At 42.0% G+C, this 13,008-nt stretch overlaps 1 protein-coding gene across 7 annotated transcripts in view; it reads right to left on the bottom strand.

Annotated features, from left to right (window-relative positions):
* LOC106604982 (receptor-type tyrosine-protein phosphatase U) overlaps positions 1 to 13,008 on the bottom strand; it is a 297,005-nt gene that overhangs the window by 195,988 nt on the left and 88,009 nt on the right. For all 7 annotated transcript variants that reach the window (XM_045718284.1, XM_045718282.1, XM_045718285.1 and 4 more), the window contains exon 3: positions 3,294 to 3,565. In XM_045718284.1, the coding sequence (XP_045574240.1) occupies positions 3,294 to 3,565 (272 nt within the window). The remainder of the gene's footprint in view (positions 1 to 3,293; positions 3,566 to 13,008) is intronic.

The raw sequence follows: 13,008 nt of genomic DNA, 5'->3' as shown, positions 1-13,008 counted from the left end.
TGTTTGTTATTAAGGCACATAAAGGTTCACATGTTCCAGAAGGCATTTCTGCCAAAAAAGCATTTAGATTAAAAAAAATAAGTTTACTCTCAAATGGCTCTCCTGTGAAGTAGTGACACGTGACATACGCCTATTTTCCTGAAACGAGGCACATATCATACTAATTTCAGAGTTCCAGATTTACATTTACTATGTTACTTCTAGTCTATGAGACCATGCTGTCAGAAAAGGTCTGCAACTTGAGACAGTATTTGTCACACTGAAAAATAAATCGAGGAGGAACACAGTGAGAGAAAACAAACCAGGGGAGAGAAAGGAAAAATAGTGAAGAGATGGAAGAAGATGGGGGAGAGCACAGATCCAGATCTAGTTGGCAGACTTGGCGGGCTCGATAACATCTTTAATATTTGATAACATAGTTCCAGCTATCGCAGACACCTCCACCAATAAGAGGGAGAAATATATGGCTGAGCACGGCAGACGGGAAAGATTTCAAATCAAACATATTCTAAAGTGATCTCACTCTCTCTTCCATTTTCCACTTGCCCCACTCAACTCTCTCTTGATGTTAGGGGACACAACAGCAATAAGAGAAAGTGAAGTAGCGTAGCACCTGTCACCAGAGTGATATGAATATCGAAGCTTAATCTTATCACAACCAACGCTGTGTTGTTGTCTCAGGTTAGGCAACAATACAAATGGCCAGACATACACTAGATAGAAACATGAAGCCTTCAAAGTCGTGAACAAGGAAAAGGAAAGCGGGGAGGGAATCGTATTGCAGATAGATTACTAGGCTGAAAAATTATGAGAGAATTTATGTGGCTTTTGAGTATGTTAATCTACTCTAGTTGGCTCTGTTGATTTACAGAGAATGTAAAATTGCATTCCACTCTTTAGAAAATGTTTTATGTTACAGACATAAACATTGAGAATGTGTGCTATAAAACAACTCTCTATCCTCCTACGTTCAAGGATTATGATTAAATCAACAGGCCCTGAGAATATGTAATTGTAATAAAGTTACTGTGAATATTTTTTTTGTCTTTAAGCCATTCTTTTCAAATATTCATTTTTTTAATCAACTACAGTGTGATAGCATTATCGAAGGGAAAGTACATCCAGGAATGCCTTGAAATAATAAAGGAAGTTATATTTTAAGACTTCATAGGTTTATAATACGGTCAATTTACTGAGCATTGGGTTTACTAGCATGATGGGCATGACAGAGGAACCTTATTCTCTCCATCCTTCAATAGTAGACCCTGACTCTCTGGCGATAGAGCAAATCTGATGACCTATCACTTCAAATCCAAAGAGATTCCATTAAGCTTGCTGCATGGCTTCTGTAACTTAAGTCCTTTAATATTTAAAGTCACACGGGTTGCAGCTAAGAGCTCCTTGGTGAATACAGAGAGAGAGATGTAGAGGCGTGCCGGGTCAGATCGAGTCATGTTCAACTCCACTCCGCTTGACTCTCTCCAGCATTGTTTGTTGTTTATTTATCCGTTTTCATCGGCATGACTCTTTATGTAACTGCAGAAAGGGGACATCATTATTTTTGCAGAGAAGGGACTCAAAAGCGGAAACACCGTATTAGACAGATAATTTGCGATTTATTTATTCACTGCTGCTACACTATACTAGCCATGGTCAGATATACAGTACATGAACCGATCAGTTCATTAATTTCCCGATAGGCCAAAAGGTTTCAAAAATCTGCCAAAAACTAGAAGATTGATTATTCTGGATAAATAACATCACAGTATCTTCATTTTGAGATGGATAATCGAAACCTACAGTTTAAACAGTTTCTTAACAGGTTGTATTTTCCAAGAACGGTCAAGTGTGTTGCTGCAACCAGTCTTCAGACTCATCTACTCCTCCTCATCTGCCCATTATTCCTTCTTTCTTCTAAGTGATGCCTCTCCTCGGTAGCCCTGGTGTAATGCTGACTCGCACATGAGCCATCACTGGGCTGCTTATGAATCTGTGAAGCAGCATGTACCAAGACAGAGGGTAGAGAGAAGGAGGACACCGAGTTAGAATTAGAAGGAAGAGGAGTGTTGTAAAGCAAGCCAAAGGAAGACACATCAAAAATAAGTCAGAGGAATGCCGTTTATCCCTAGTTTTTCTGCTATAGGAAACTGCCATGGCCACATTAATGGTGGTTAGACTGAGTTGATGAATTGTTCTGCTAAAGAGAGCATTGATGTGAGAGCTGGTCTGAGTGTGGTGTGTTTGGCAATGCCATTGTTTGGGGAGAGCTTGTAATTCTCTCATGTAGGGATATATTTACTGAGATGACTCTCGAGCAAATATTAAGTTGAGAGAAAGAGCGAGCACGTCAATGCTGTATGTATGTCAGACATTATCGAGGTGACTTTTCCCATGGCCCTCTGCCCACCCACACGTGTTGACAACTTTGTGTGTTGTGTGTGTGTGTTGTGTTGTGTGTGTCAAGTTTAAATACCCCTCATTGTCAGGGCATGTAGTGATAATTCCACAGTGTCATCCTACCTTTGGCTCCTGTTTGTACAAAGCTATTATTTACACTTGAAGGTCAGATCCTGCAGAACAGTATGGAAGTTAATTAAGTCGAAGGGTTTGAAGGTTCTCAAAAAAATGCACACTTCTCAACTTAATTGCTTTTTGACAGCGCCCCAGAGTTTTCAGAAAATATAAATGTAATTGATGGCCCGGTCGCGCCATCGGAAGGCCAATAGAAAGCGCACAGGTACCAACAGTGGCTGCCAGTAAATTTGCTTCTGAGTGGATAATGACTTGCCACTGAGGGAGTGAAGTTGTGTAGTGTATTCCAACTGCTGATGTACAGTTAGCAGTGACCGTCTCAGTAGGTTAAACTGTAACAAGCCTGGCCACATAGAAACCACTTAGGCCCTTTTAGTGCTAACCTAGCCTACATTTACCAAGGGAGCAATGATAATTAAAATGAGCTAGCTTTGCATGTGATTAACAAGGTCTCCCTGTGGCGTACAGTATCTCACTGTTGGAGAACAGTAAAGTTAACACACACAGTCCTGGATGATCAGGCTCAGCTATTGGCTGGTTACCCTTATGCTGTATATTTGTGTTAATATCTAACACCTTCACTAGGCCTTAAATAAAACCTTATACGGACTACATTAACATGATACATTAAGTAAATGGGATCAGAATGAGCCTGTTCGATTCTAGCCACTATTATGTATAGCTGACGCAGTGGGAAAATTGAAGCATGCTGTGTAACGACTGAAAGTAGCAGTGAAGTGATGCCACAGGGAGGGATTTACCTGGTACTCATTGGGCCAGAAGGTGCTGACAGCCAGCTCCACTTGGTGCCACTGTCGTCCGTGGGACCCCGACGTGTTCCATACTGGGCTACCCAGCGGGCCGCCGTTGACCCGAACGTACGCCCGCAGTGCCCCTGGACTGTGGCCATCGCGGCTGTACAGGAAGTAGCTGAACTGGACGCAGTGTGTGTCGTTTTCACTCAGCGTCTGCAGCAGGAGCTGGGCGCGATGCCCTGCAGCATGCTGGGAAGAGTTCACCAGCAAATATGAACCTGGAGGGATGAGAGAGAAACAAGGGTAATGTCACACGAGGGTCAGAGATAATGCATAATGTAATGCCATGACCCCAACCTCAGCGTTGAGCAAAATGTCTGTTTTTGCATTTGTGTTTCGCCATTGGGGGGTACATGAACTGATTAACCTGACTCATCCTTCAAGTTCCCTTTGGGTTATGATACAGTGTTCTGAAATGTAATTGTAAGCCATGTAAGTTATTCTGAATGTGTTTACAAGTACTGTATCATTCATTTCGGCCAAATAACGTAACTAGAGTAGAAGTGCATTTTTCAACCCATTTTAGAAAGGAATCATTCACATTTCTGCTGAGGATAGAATAGAAGCACTAAAGATCTCAATGACATATCCCTCCTAAGAGAGTAACTTCTCTTCAGATGCTAGCCTTACAGACAACATTTACATGCCCACCAATATCTCATTATTATTCTGGATAGTCAACATTTTTGTTTTTGAGTTGACACATATAAACATCATATCCTGTTTGCAATAACCTGAAAAAGCTTGTATCACGGTTATGAGAAACCTGGATAAGATGCCTGACATATGCTGATCTTAGACAGGATACTGTGGCATGTAAACATCTTATCCAATATACTGTTGTTTTTGCAGGCTAAATTTCAGATATAACGGGTGTTGTGTCATCATGTTTTCATCTGATTGTCAAACAAATCACTTTAAAAAAAGTAGGCTACCTGCGCAGTTCGATCCACCATAATTACATAATAATTTATTTTGCTGATACTCCGTACTGGACCATAAAGCCTACTGGCTACTTTCACCCCTAATTTAGAAAACTTTCTGCTTATCATTTCTAACATTTGGTAAGCCATATTATGGCTGATGACATTTGGTAAACCATATGATAATTTCCGACATTTGGTAGGCCATTTGTTTGTCAACTATAGTTAGATACTAGCAGCTTCTCTTCTGTCATAACTTGTTGTCCCAGAATTCTAAATGAAGTGGAGCTCACCAGTTAAATGTGCAACCAGAGGGGAAAGAAAACTCTGGACCACCTTTACTCCACACACAGAGACGCATACAAAGTTCTCCCTCGCCCTCCATTTGGCAAATCTGACCATAATTCCATTCCTGCTAACAAGCAAAAGTTAAAGCAGGAAGCACCAGTGACTAGATAAATAAAAAAGTGGTCAGATGAAACAGATGCTAAGCTACAGGACTGTTTTGCTAGCACAGACTGGAATATGTTCCGGGATTCCTCCAATAGCATTGAGGAGTACACCACAGCAGTCAGTGCATCGATGATGTCGTCCCCACAGTGACCGTACATACCCTAACCAGAAGCCATGGATTGCAGGCAACATCCGCTCGTCGGATGTGGCAAAGCTTGCAAACCATTAAAGACTACAAAGGGAAGCACAGCCAAGAGCTGCCCAGTGACACGAGCCTACCAGACGAGCTAAACAACATCTATACTCGCTTCGAGACAAATAACACTGAAACATGCATGAAAGCTCCAGCTGTTCTGGAAGACTGTGTGATCACGCTCTCCGCAGCTGATGTGAGAAAGACCTTTAAACAGGTCAACATTCACAAGGCAACAGGGCCAGATGGATTACCAAGATGTGTACTGCGAGCATGCGCTGACCAACTAGCAAGTGTCTTCACTGACATTTTCAACCTCTCCCTGTCCAAGTCTGTAATACCAACATGTTTAAGGAGACCACCATAGTGCCTGTGCCCAAGAACAATAAGGTAATCTGCCTAAATGACTGGTATCTACAATTAAACACAATCCATGTGTGTGTGTGCGCAGAGTTCATGACTTATTATGTGTATGTGTGTCTGTGCAGGTGTGTGTGTCTCTTCACAGACTCGGCTGTTCCAGAACATGTATTTTGATATATATACACTGCTCAAAAAAATAAAGGGAACACTTAAACAACACAATGTAACTCCAAGTCAATCACACTTCTGTGAAATCAAACTGTCCACTTAGGAAGCAACACTGATATACAATAAATTTCACATGCTGTTGAGCAAATGGAAAAGACAATAGGTGGAAATTATAGGCAATTAGCAAGACACCCCCAATAAAGGAGTGGTTCTGCAGGTGGTGACCACAGACCACTTCTCAGTTCCTATGCTTCCTGGCTGATGTTTTGGTCACTTTTGAATGCTGGCGGTGCTTTCACTCTAGTGGTAGCATGAGACGGAGTCTACAACCCACACAAGTGGCTCAGGTAGTGCAGCTCATCCAGGATGGCACATCAATGCGAGCTGTGGCAAGAAGGTTTGCTGTGTCTGTCAGCGTAGTGTCCAGAGTATGGAGGCGCTACCAGGAGACAGGCCAGTACATCAGGAGACGTGGAGGAGGCCGTAGGAGGGCAACAACCCAGCAGCAGGACCGCTACCGCCACCTTTGTGCAAGGAGGAGCAGGAGGAGCACTGCCAGAGCCCTGCAAAATGACCTCCAGCAGGCCACAAATGTGCATGTGTCTGCTCAAACGGTCAGAAAAAGACTCCATGAGGGTGGTATGAGGTCCCGACGTCCACAGGTGGGGGTTGTGCTTACAGCCCAACACCGTGCAGGACGTTTGGCATTTGCCAGAGAACACCAAGATTGGCAAATTCACCACTGGCGCCCTGTGCTCTTCACAGATGAAAGCTGGTTCACACTGAGCACGTGACAGACGTGACAGAGTCTGGAGACGCCGTGGAGAACGTTCTGCTGCCTGCAACATCCTCCAGCATGACCGGTTTGGCGGTGGGTCAGTCATGGTGTGGGGTGGCATTTCTTTGGGGGGGCGCACAGCCCTCCATGTGCTCGCCAGAGGTAGCCTGACTGCCATTAGGTACCGAGATGAGATCCTCAGACCCCTTGTGAGACCATATGCTGGTGCGGTTGGCCCTGGGTTCCTCCTAATACAAGACAATGCTAGACCTCATGTGGCTGGAGTGTGTCAGCAGTTCCTGCAAGAGGAAGGCATTGATGCTATGGACTGGCCCGCCCGTTCCCCAGACCTGAATCCAATTGAGCACATCTGGGACATCATGTCTCGCTCCATCCACCAACGCCACGTTGCACCACAGACTGTCCAGGAGTTGGCGGATGCTTTAGTCCATGTCTGGGAGGAGATCCCTCAGGAGACCATCCGCCACCTCATCAGGAGCATGTCCAGGCGTAGTAGGGAGGTCATATAGGCACGTGGAGGCCACACACACTACTGAGCCTCATTTTGACTTGTTTTAAGGACATTACATCAAAGTTGGATCAGCCTGTAGTGTGGTTTTCCACATTAATTTTGAGTGTGAATCCAAATCCAGACCTCCATGGGTTGATAAATTGGATTTCCATTGATTATTTTTGTGTGATTTTGATGTCAGCACATTCAACTATGTAAAGAAAAAAGTATTTAATAACATTATTTCATTCATTCAGATCTAGGATGTGTTATTTATATATATACTGCTCAAAAAAATAAAGGGAACACAAAAATAACACATCCTAGATCTGAATGAATGAAATAATGTTATTAAATACTTTTTTCTTTACATAGTTGAATGTGCTGACATCAAAATCACACTGTCAGCACACTAGTACTGTGCACCACCCATAGTCTGTTCTTGTGGGGTATGCATGGGTGTCAGAGTTGTGTGCTAGTAGTTTAAACAGACACCTTCTGCATTCAGGATGTCAACACTTCTTACAAAAACAAGTCAATCTCTCCTCCACTTTGGGCCATGAGAGATTTACATGCATATTATTCATATTTATAAATTAACTGGTTCGAGCCCTGAATGCTGATTGGCTGACAGACGTGGTATTTCAGACCATATACTACAGGTATGACAAAACATGTATTTTTACTGCTCTAATTACGTTGGTAACCAGTTTATAATAGCAATAAGGCACCTCAGGGGTTTGTGGTATATGGCCAATATACCACGGCTAAGGGCTGTATCCAGGCATCCCGCGTTGCGATGGATGGTGGGAGGGAGAAAGACAGAGAGAGTATGGGAGAGGGGAAAGAAAAAGGGAGGGAGGGCAGCGAGGGAAGAGAGGATAGGGCTGGAGGTCGAATTACACACGTGACTCTCAGACACATGCAACACCTCCTCGTACCTTACAGCTGAAATATGCCCCACAAAGAGAGACATATTTTGTAACCCCTCTCCAGTAACTCAGTGAATATGAAGTGTATTACAAAACCTGATGAAGTGATACTATACTACATTATTCCACTACACTACAAAAGAAAAAGAAACACAGTCCAGTTACTTCTTGACATATAGATGGGAGTAACTTCGCTTGGTTTAGGTTCCACAAATTATCTATTATAAGAAGCAACAGATCTGGACGCCCCTTGGCCCCCTATGTTAAAGGGGTAGAGAGGGGTGGTGTGGCCACATATCTAAAGGCCCGAGAGGGGTCTTGTACAACCAAAATCTCCTCCTCTCCAGCCTACTGATTTGCCCCTGATTTGCCCCTGATTTGTGTCTGTGCTCCTGGGGTTGAGATCTCTGTACTCTCAAGGCGCTTTGCTGAATTAGATCTTTCAGAGTCATTCCCGGTTTCTGCACGCAGAGGTACTCGAGGGACTCGTAAAAGTAAGAGCGAATGAGCAGGCAATGTTCTCCTCACAGACTCTGTGAAGGGAAATTGTGTGTGCTCTTAGTTTTATACACATGCTTTTAACATGTTTCTGTTGTCTCTGCAAGTTAATGATATGTAGGGACACATGTATTGTTCTCCATTTTATATGGATGCTTTTGACCCTCCCTTGACGATGGGGAGGTGTTGAATATGCAATGAGAGAGTTGGAGGTATCAAATATGCTAAAAAAAAAAATGTATTTGATACACTGAAATTCAGTTCAACATGAATTTTATTCAGCAAAAAAAAACAATCACCTTTCGACACCACTATAACAGGCTCACTCAAACTCTCAACAAACAGTTAACTAATGGCACTATTGTCCCGGATGCTGTCACCTTTATTAAATCCTCCTCAAAGGAGTCTCGAAACATATGAGTTGGAAGATGGAAGGTGCACCTTTGGCCAATTTGTTGCTGTGTCATCTCTCACTGTGGTGAGATATTTTGGGAGGTGGTGGGCGAGTCCATCTCTCAGCCATGGCGCTTTGCCTGACACTCTCCACTGTGCCCGTCTGTTTCAGTGGGGACATGAAAGTGAATGCACAGCTTGGTGGCAGGACTACAAGGACAAGAAACAATCACAGCAAGATTGAGAGAATGGAGAAGTAATGATGGAAGGGAGGAATGTGCAGTCCACTATCTCAACTGAGGCACAATGTTCCTTGATTCTCATTGATTTAAAGCCCTGAAAACATGTGCAGCTCGTTCAGAAAGGTTGATCGACACGGACATACAACAAGTACTGACCTCGCTTCAAGATGTTGCAAAGGTCTAAGGATTGACCCTGGTGGACTGTGAAATATGACAACTTTAAATAACTTGAATGCTGCAGTGATGGACATGCTGTTCAACTTTAACCTTGAGCTCCATCCATTTACTTTGAAATCCTAGCGCACGGTGTGAAGAACTTCTTTAGAAGCAACACGTTACTTGGAACTCCTGTTACAAACTCATTATTCCACAAACTCATTATTCCAGCAAAGAGCTGGGGTCAACACAACCTCAACAGGCTCTCCTTTAAACACAGCACATGATGATTAAGGTGAAACCTCCGCCTCTCATGAAACAACAGTCATCTGACTTTTCTGAAAAGCCAAACCCGTCAACCCTTATCAACTCTATGATTATACACTTTCTCTGTCACCTTTAATATGAGCTTGACACCTGATAGTAGCCTATTCATTAATTCACAAGAGAGGATTATAGGTTTTTAGGTTTCTGTAATAGCTTGCCTGGTTTAATGCTTGACTTCATATCTTTGTTGCCAACTTGGAGCCTCAAGATGGAAGCTTAAAAGGATGAAGGACTTGACATTCTGCCTCAATACTGTATGTCAACTGCAATGCTATAGCAACATTTAGTTAGTCCATAACTGGACTATATAGTATATGTGACAGATATTATGCTGCTATTATGACAGGTGAGTTATACATGTTATGTGGAATATTACTTAGAGTGACATTATGTATTGCCATATTGTGTAAATTGCTGTGGCAGTACAAAATAATTTGAGCTAACCAACCAACGCTAGAATTTACATTCATTAACATTCATGCTGAGAGTCATTTTCTCCTTGTAAAATAATATGTAAATATTTACTCGCTAGACATACACATTGACTAACAAAAACTTTTTAGAATTGATGTTAGCTTCAACAAAGTTTCAAATCAAATGTATTTACAAAGCCCTTCTTACATCAGCAGATATCTCAAGGTGTTGTACAGAAACCCAGCCTAAAACCCCAAACAGCAAGTAATGCAGGTGTAGAAGTTTCCTCCAGTTTGCAGGTGATGACGTTTGTCCTACCTTAATTTAAGCAGTGAACTGTTGACCTATAATGTTCATACTTTAAAACAATCTTCACTGAATAACATTAACAGCGACGAGTTACATAAAAAAAAGAAAAATTAAATAGAGAGAATGGTAAGTGGTTAAAAATATATATATTTACTGCTTGAATAACTAGTGTTAGCTCCACACCTGGCAATATGTTACAAATAACAGAACTCCCATCCCCCCAAAGCATACTGTCTCATCAACTGACGGAAGAAATAGGCATACTGGACCAATAAGCAAAATCTGAATGCATGCTTGTTTATGTGTATGTATGATCTTCTGAACTGTATTATGTTCGCCAGGAGTAAATGTTGTCCTTGTTGAAGAAAGAACTCTCCTGAGATCTACTGATCTACTGTTCATGCATTCTTTTATCATCTTCATGTGACTCACAGCCACACCCAGGCATATACAATAACTCCTCCACCGCCTGAATATCCAGTACACACACACACATACATACATGCACCCACAGTAACACACTCAGACACAGAGATATATAATGCATTATGACTTTTTATGAATTATGATTCAAAAGCCTGTAAAATCTGATAAAGTCACATTCATCCCCTGCTGATCCTCCCAAGGGCGTAGGAACATACATAACAAGATTAGGACTGATCCAGTACATCATAACTCATATGGAGCACTGCAGGACCCAGACCCTGGTCACAGGCTGTACTGGGGGATGCTAGGCATGCCACAATGACAAGGATGGAGGGAGATCCCTGGTGGGTAGTAGTAGGAGAGAATACCACACTAAGATAACGAGAAGTATGAGAAACTATGAATAGAGCAAATGAGAGAGGTTAAGAAGGTTAAGAGGGGAACGAAAGACAGTGGATTGATGTAAAAGCAGTGGTGAAAAAAAAATGCAGAGAGATGCTCCCATTGAAAAAATACATATAAATACAGGGGAAATCTCAGAGCAAGGGAAACGGAAGGGCAAAGACACTTCTCCTTTTCATTTTTCCTCCCATTTGAATTCTCTGAAGCCTCTATTTGATCCCAACAACAAGGCTTTGTTTCTCCCTGACATCAAGGGTGGAAGAGAGGCACTTGTAAACATATCAAGAAATGGGAGCAATAGAGAGTTCTGAAAACATTTGGATCAATAGATGCTTTTGCCTCAGACTCTTAACAACCTTTTACTGCAGTGGGATAAATCAGATTCAAACAGAGTGACTCTTGGCAGTCTTAAACAAATCTACATTGAAACAAAAGTATACACATCACACATTGCTATGCACACCTGTACCATGTTAGATATAGAGGTGACATTTATTCAATTTTGAGTTTGCATCCCAATATTACACTTTATATACAGTTGAAGTCAGAAGTTTAGATACACGTTAGCCAAATACATTTAAACTCAGTTTTTCACAATTCCTGACATTTAATCCTAGTAAAAACGATCCTGTCTTAGTTCAGTTAGGATCACCACTTTATTTTAAGAATGTGAAATGACAGAATAATAGTAGAGAGAATGATTTATTTCAGCTTTTATTTCTTTCATCACATTCCCATTGCCACAACTTTGGAAGCATGCTTGGGGTCATTGTCCATTTGGAAGACCCATTTGCAACCAAACTTTAAAATCCTGACTGATGTCTTGCGATCTTGCTTCAATATATCCACATAATTTTCATCCCTCATGATGCCATCTATTTTGTGAAGTGCACCAGTCCCTCCTGCAGCAAAGCACCCCCACAACATGATGTTGCCACCCCCGTGCTTCACAGTTGGGATGGTGGTATTCGGCTTGCAAGCCTCACCCTTTTTCCTCCAAACATAACGAGGGCAAAACAGTTATATTTTTGTTTCATCAGACCAGAGGACATTTCTCCAAGAAGTACGATCTTTGACCCCATGTGCAGTTGCAAACCAAAGTGTGGCTTTTTTATGGCAGTTTTGGAGCAGTGGCTTCTTCCTTGCTGAGCTGCCTTTCAGGTTATGTCGATAAAGGACTCGTTTTACTGTGGATATAGATACTTTTGTACCCGTTTCCTCCAGCACCTTCACAAGATCCTTTTCTGTTGTTCTGGGATTGATTTGCACTTTTCGCACCAAGGTATGTTCATCTCTAGGAGACAGAATGCGTCTCCTTCCTGTGCGGTATGATGGCTGCGTGGTCCCATGGTGTTTATACTTGCGTACTATTGTTTGTGCAGATGAACGTGGTACCTTCAGGCATTTGGAAACTGCTCCTAAGGATGAACCAGACTTGTGGAAGACTACAATTTTTTTCTGAGGTATTGGCTGATTTCTTTTGATTTTCTCATGATATCAAGCAAAGAGGCACTGCGTTTGAAGGTAGGCCTTGAAATACATCCACAGGTACACCTCCAATTGACTCAAATGATGTCAATTAGCCGATCAGAAGCTTCTAAAGCCATAACATCATTTTCTGGAATTTTACCAAGCTGTTTAAAGGCACAGTCAACTTAATGTGAACTTCTGACCCACTGGAATTGTGATACAGTGAATTAAAAGTGAAATAATCTGTCTGTAAACAATTGTTGGAAAAATGACTTGTGTCATGCACAAAGTAGATGTCCTAACCGACTTGCCAAAACAATAGTTTGTTAAGACATTTTTGGTGGTTGAAAAATGAGTTTTAATGACTCCAAGCATAGTTCCAAAGTTGTGGCAAAATGGCTTAAGGACAACAAAGTCAAGGTATTGGAGTGGCCATCACAAAGCCCTGACCTCAATCCTATAGAAAATATTTGGGCAGAACTGAAAAAGTGTGTGCGAGCATGGGAGCTTACAAACCTGACTCAGTTAAACCAGCTCTGTCAGGAGGAATGGGCCAAAATTCACCCAACTTATTGTGGGAAGCTTGTGGAAGGCTACCTGAAACGTTTGACCCAAGTTAAACCATTTAAAGGCAATGCTACCAAATACTAATTGAGTGTATGCAAACTTCTGATCCACTGTGAATGTGATGAAAGAAATACAA

The sequence above is a fragment of the Salmo salar genome, chromosome ssa05, assembly GCF_905237065.1.
Source record: "Salmo salar chromosome ssa05, Ssal_v3.1, whole genome shotgun sequence".
In the NCBI taxonomy this organism is placed as follows: Eukaryota; Metazoa; Chordata; class Actinopteri; order Salmoniformes; family Salmonidae; genus Salmo; species Salmo salar.
Note: the sequence above shows the minus strand (reverse complement) of the source record. Positions and strands in the feature narration are given on the sequence as shown.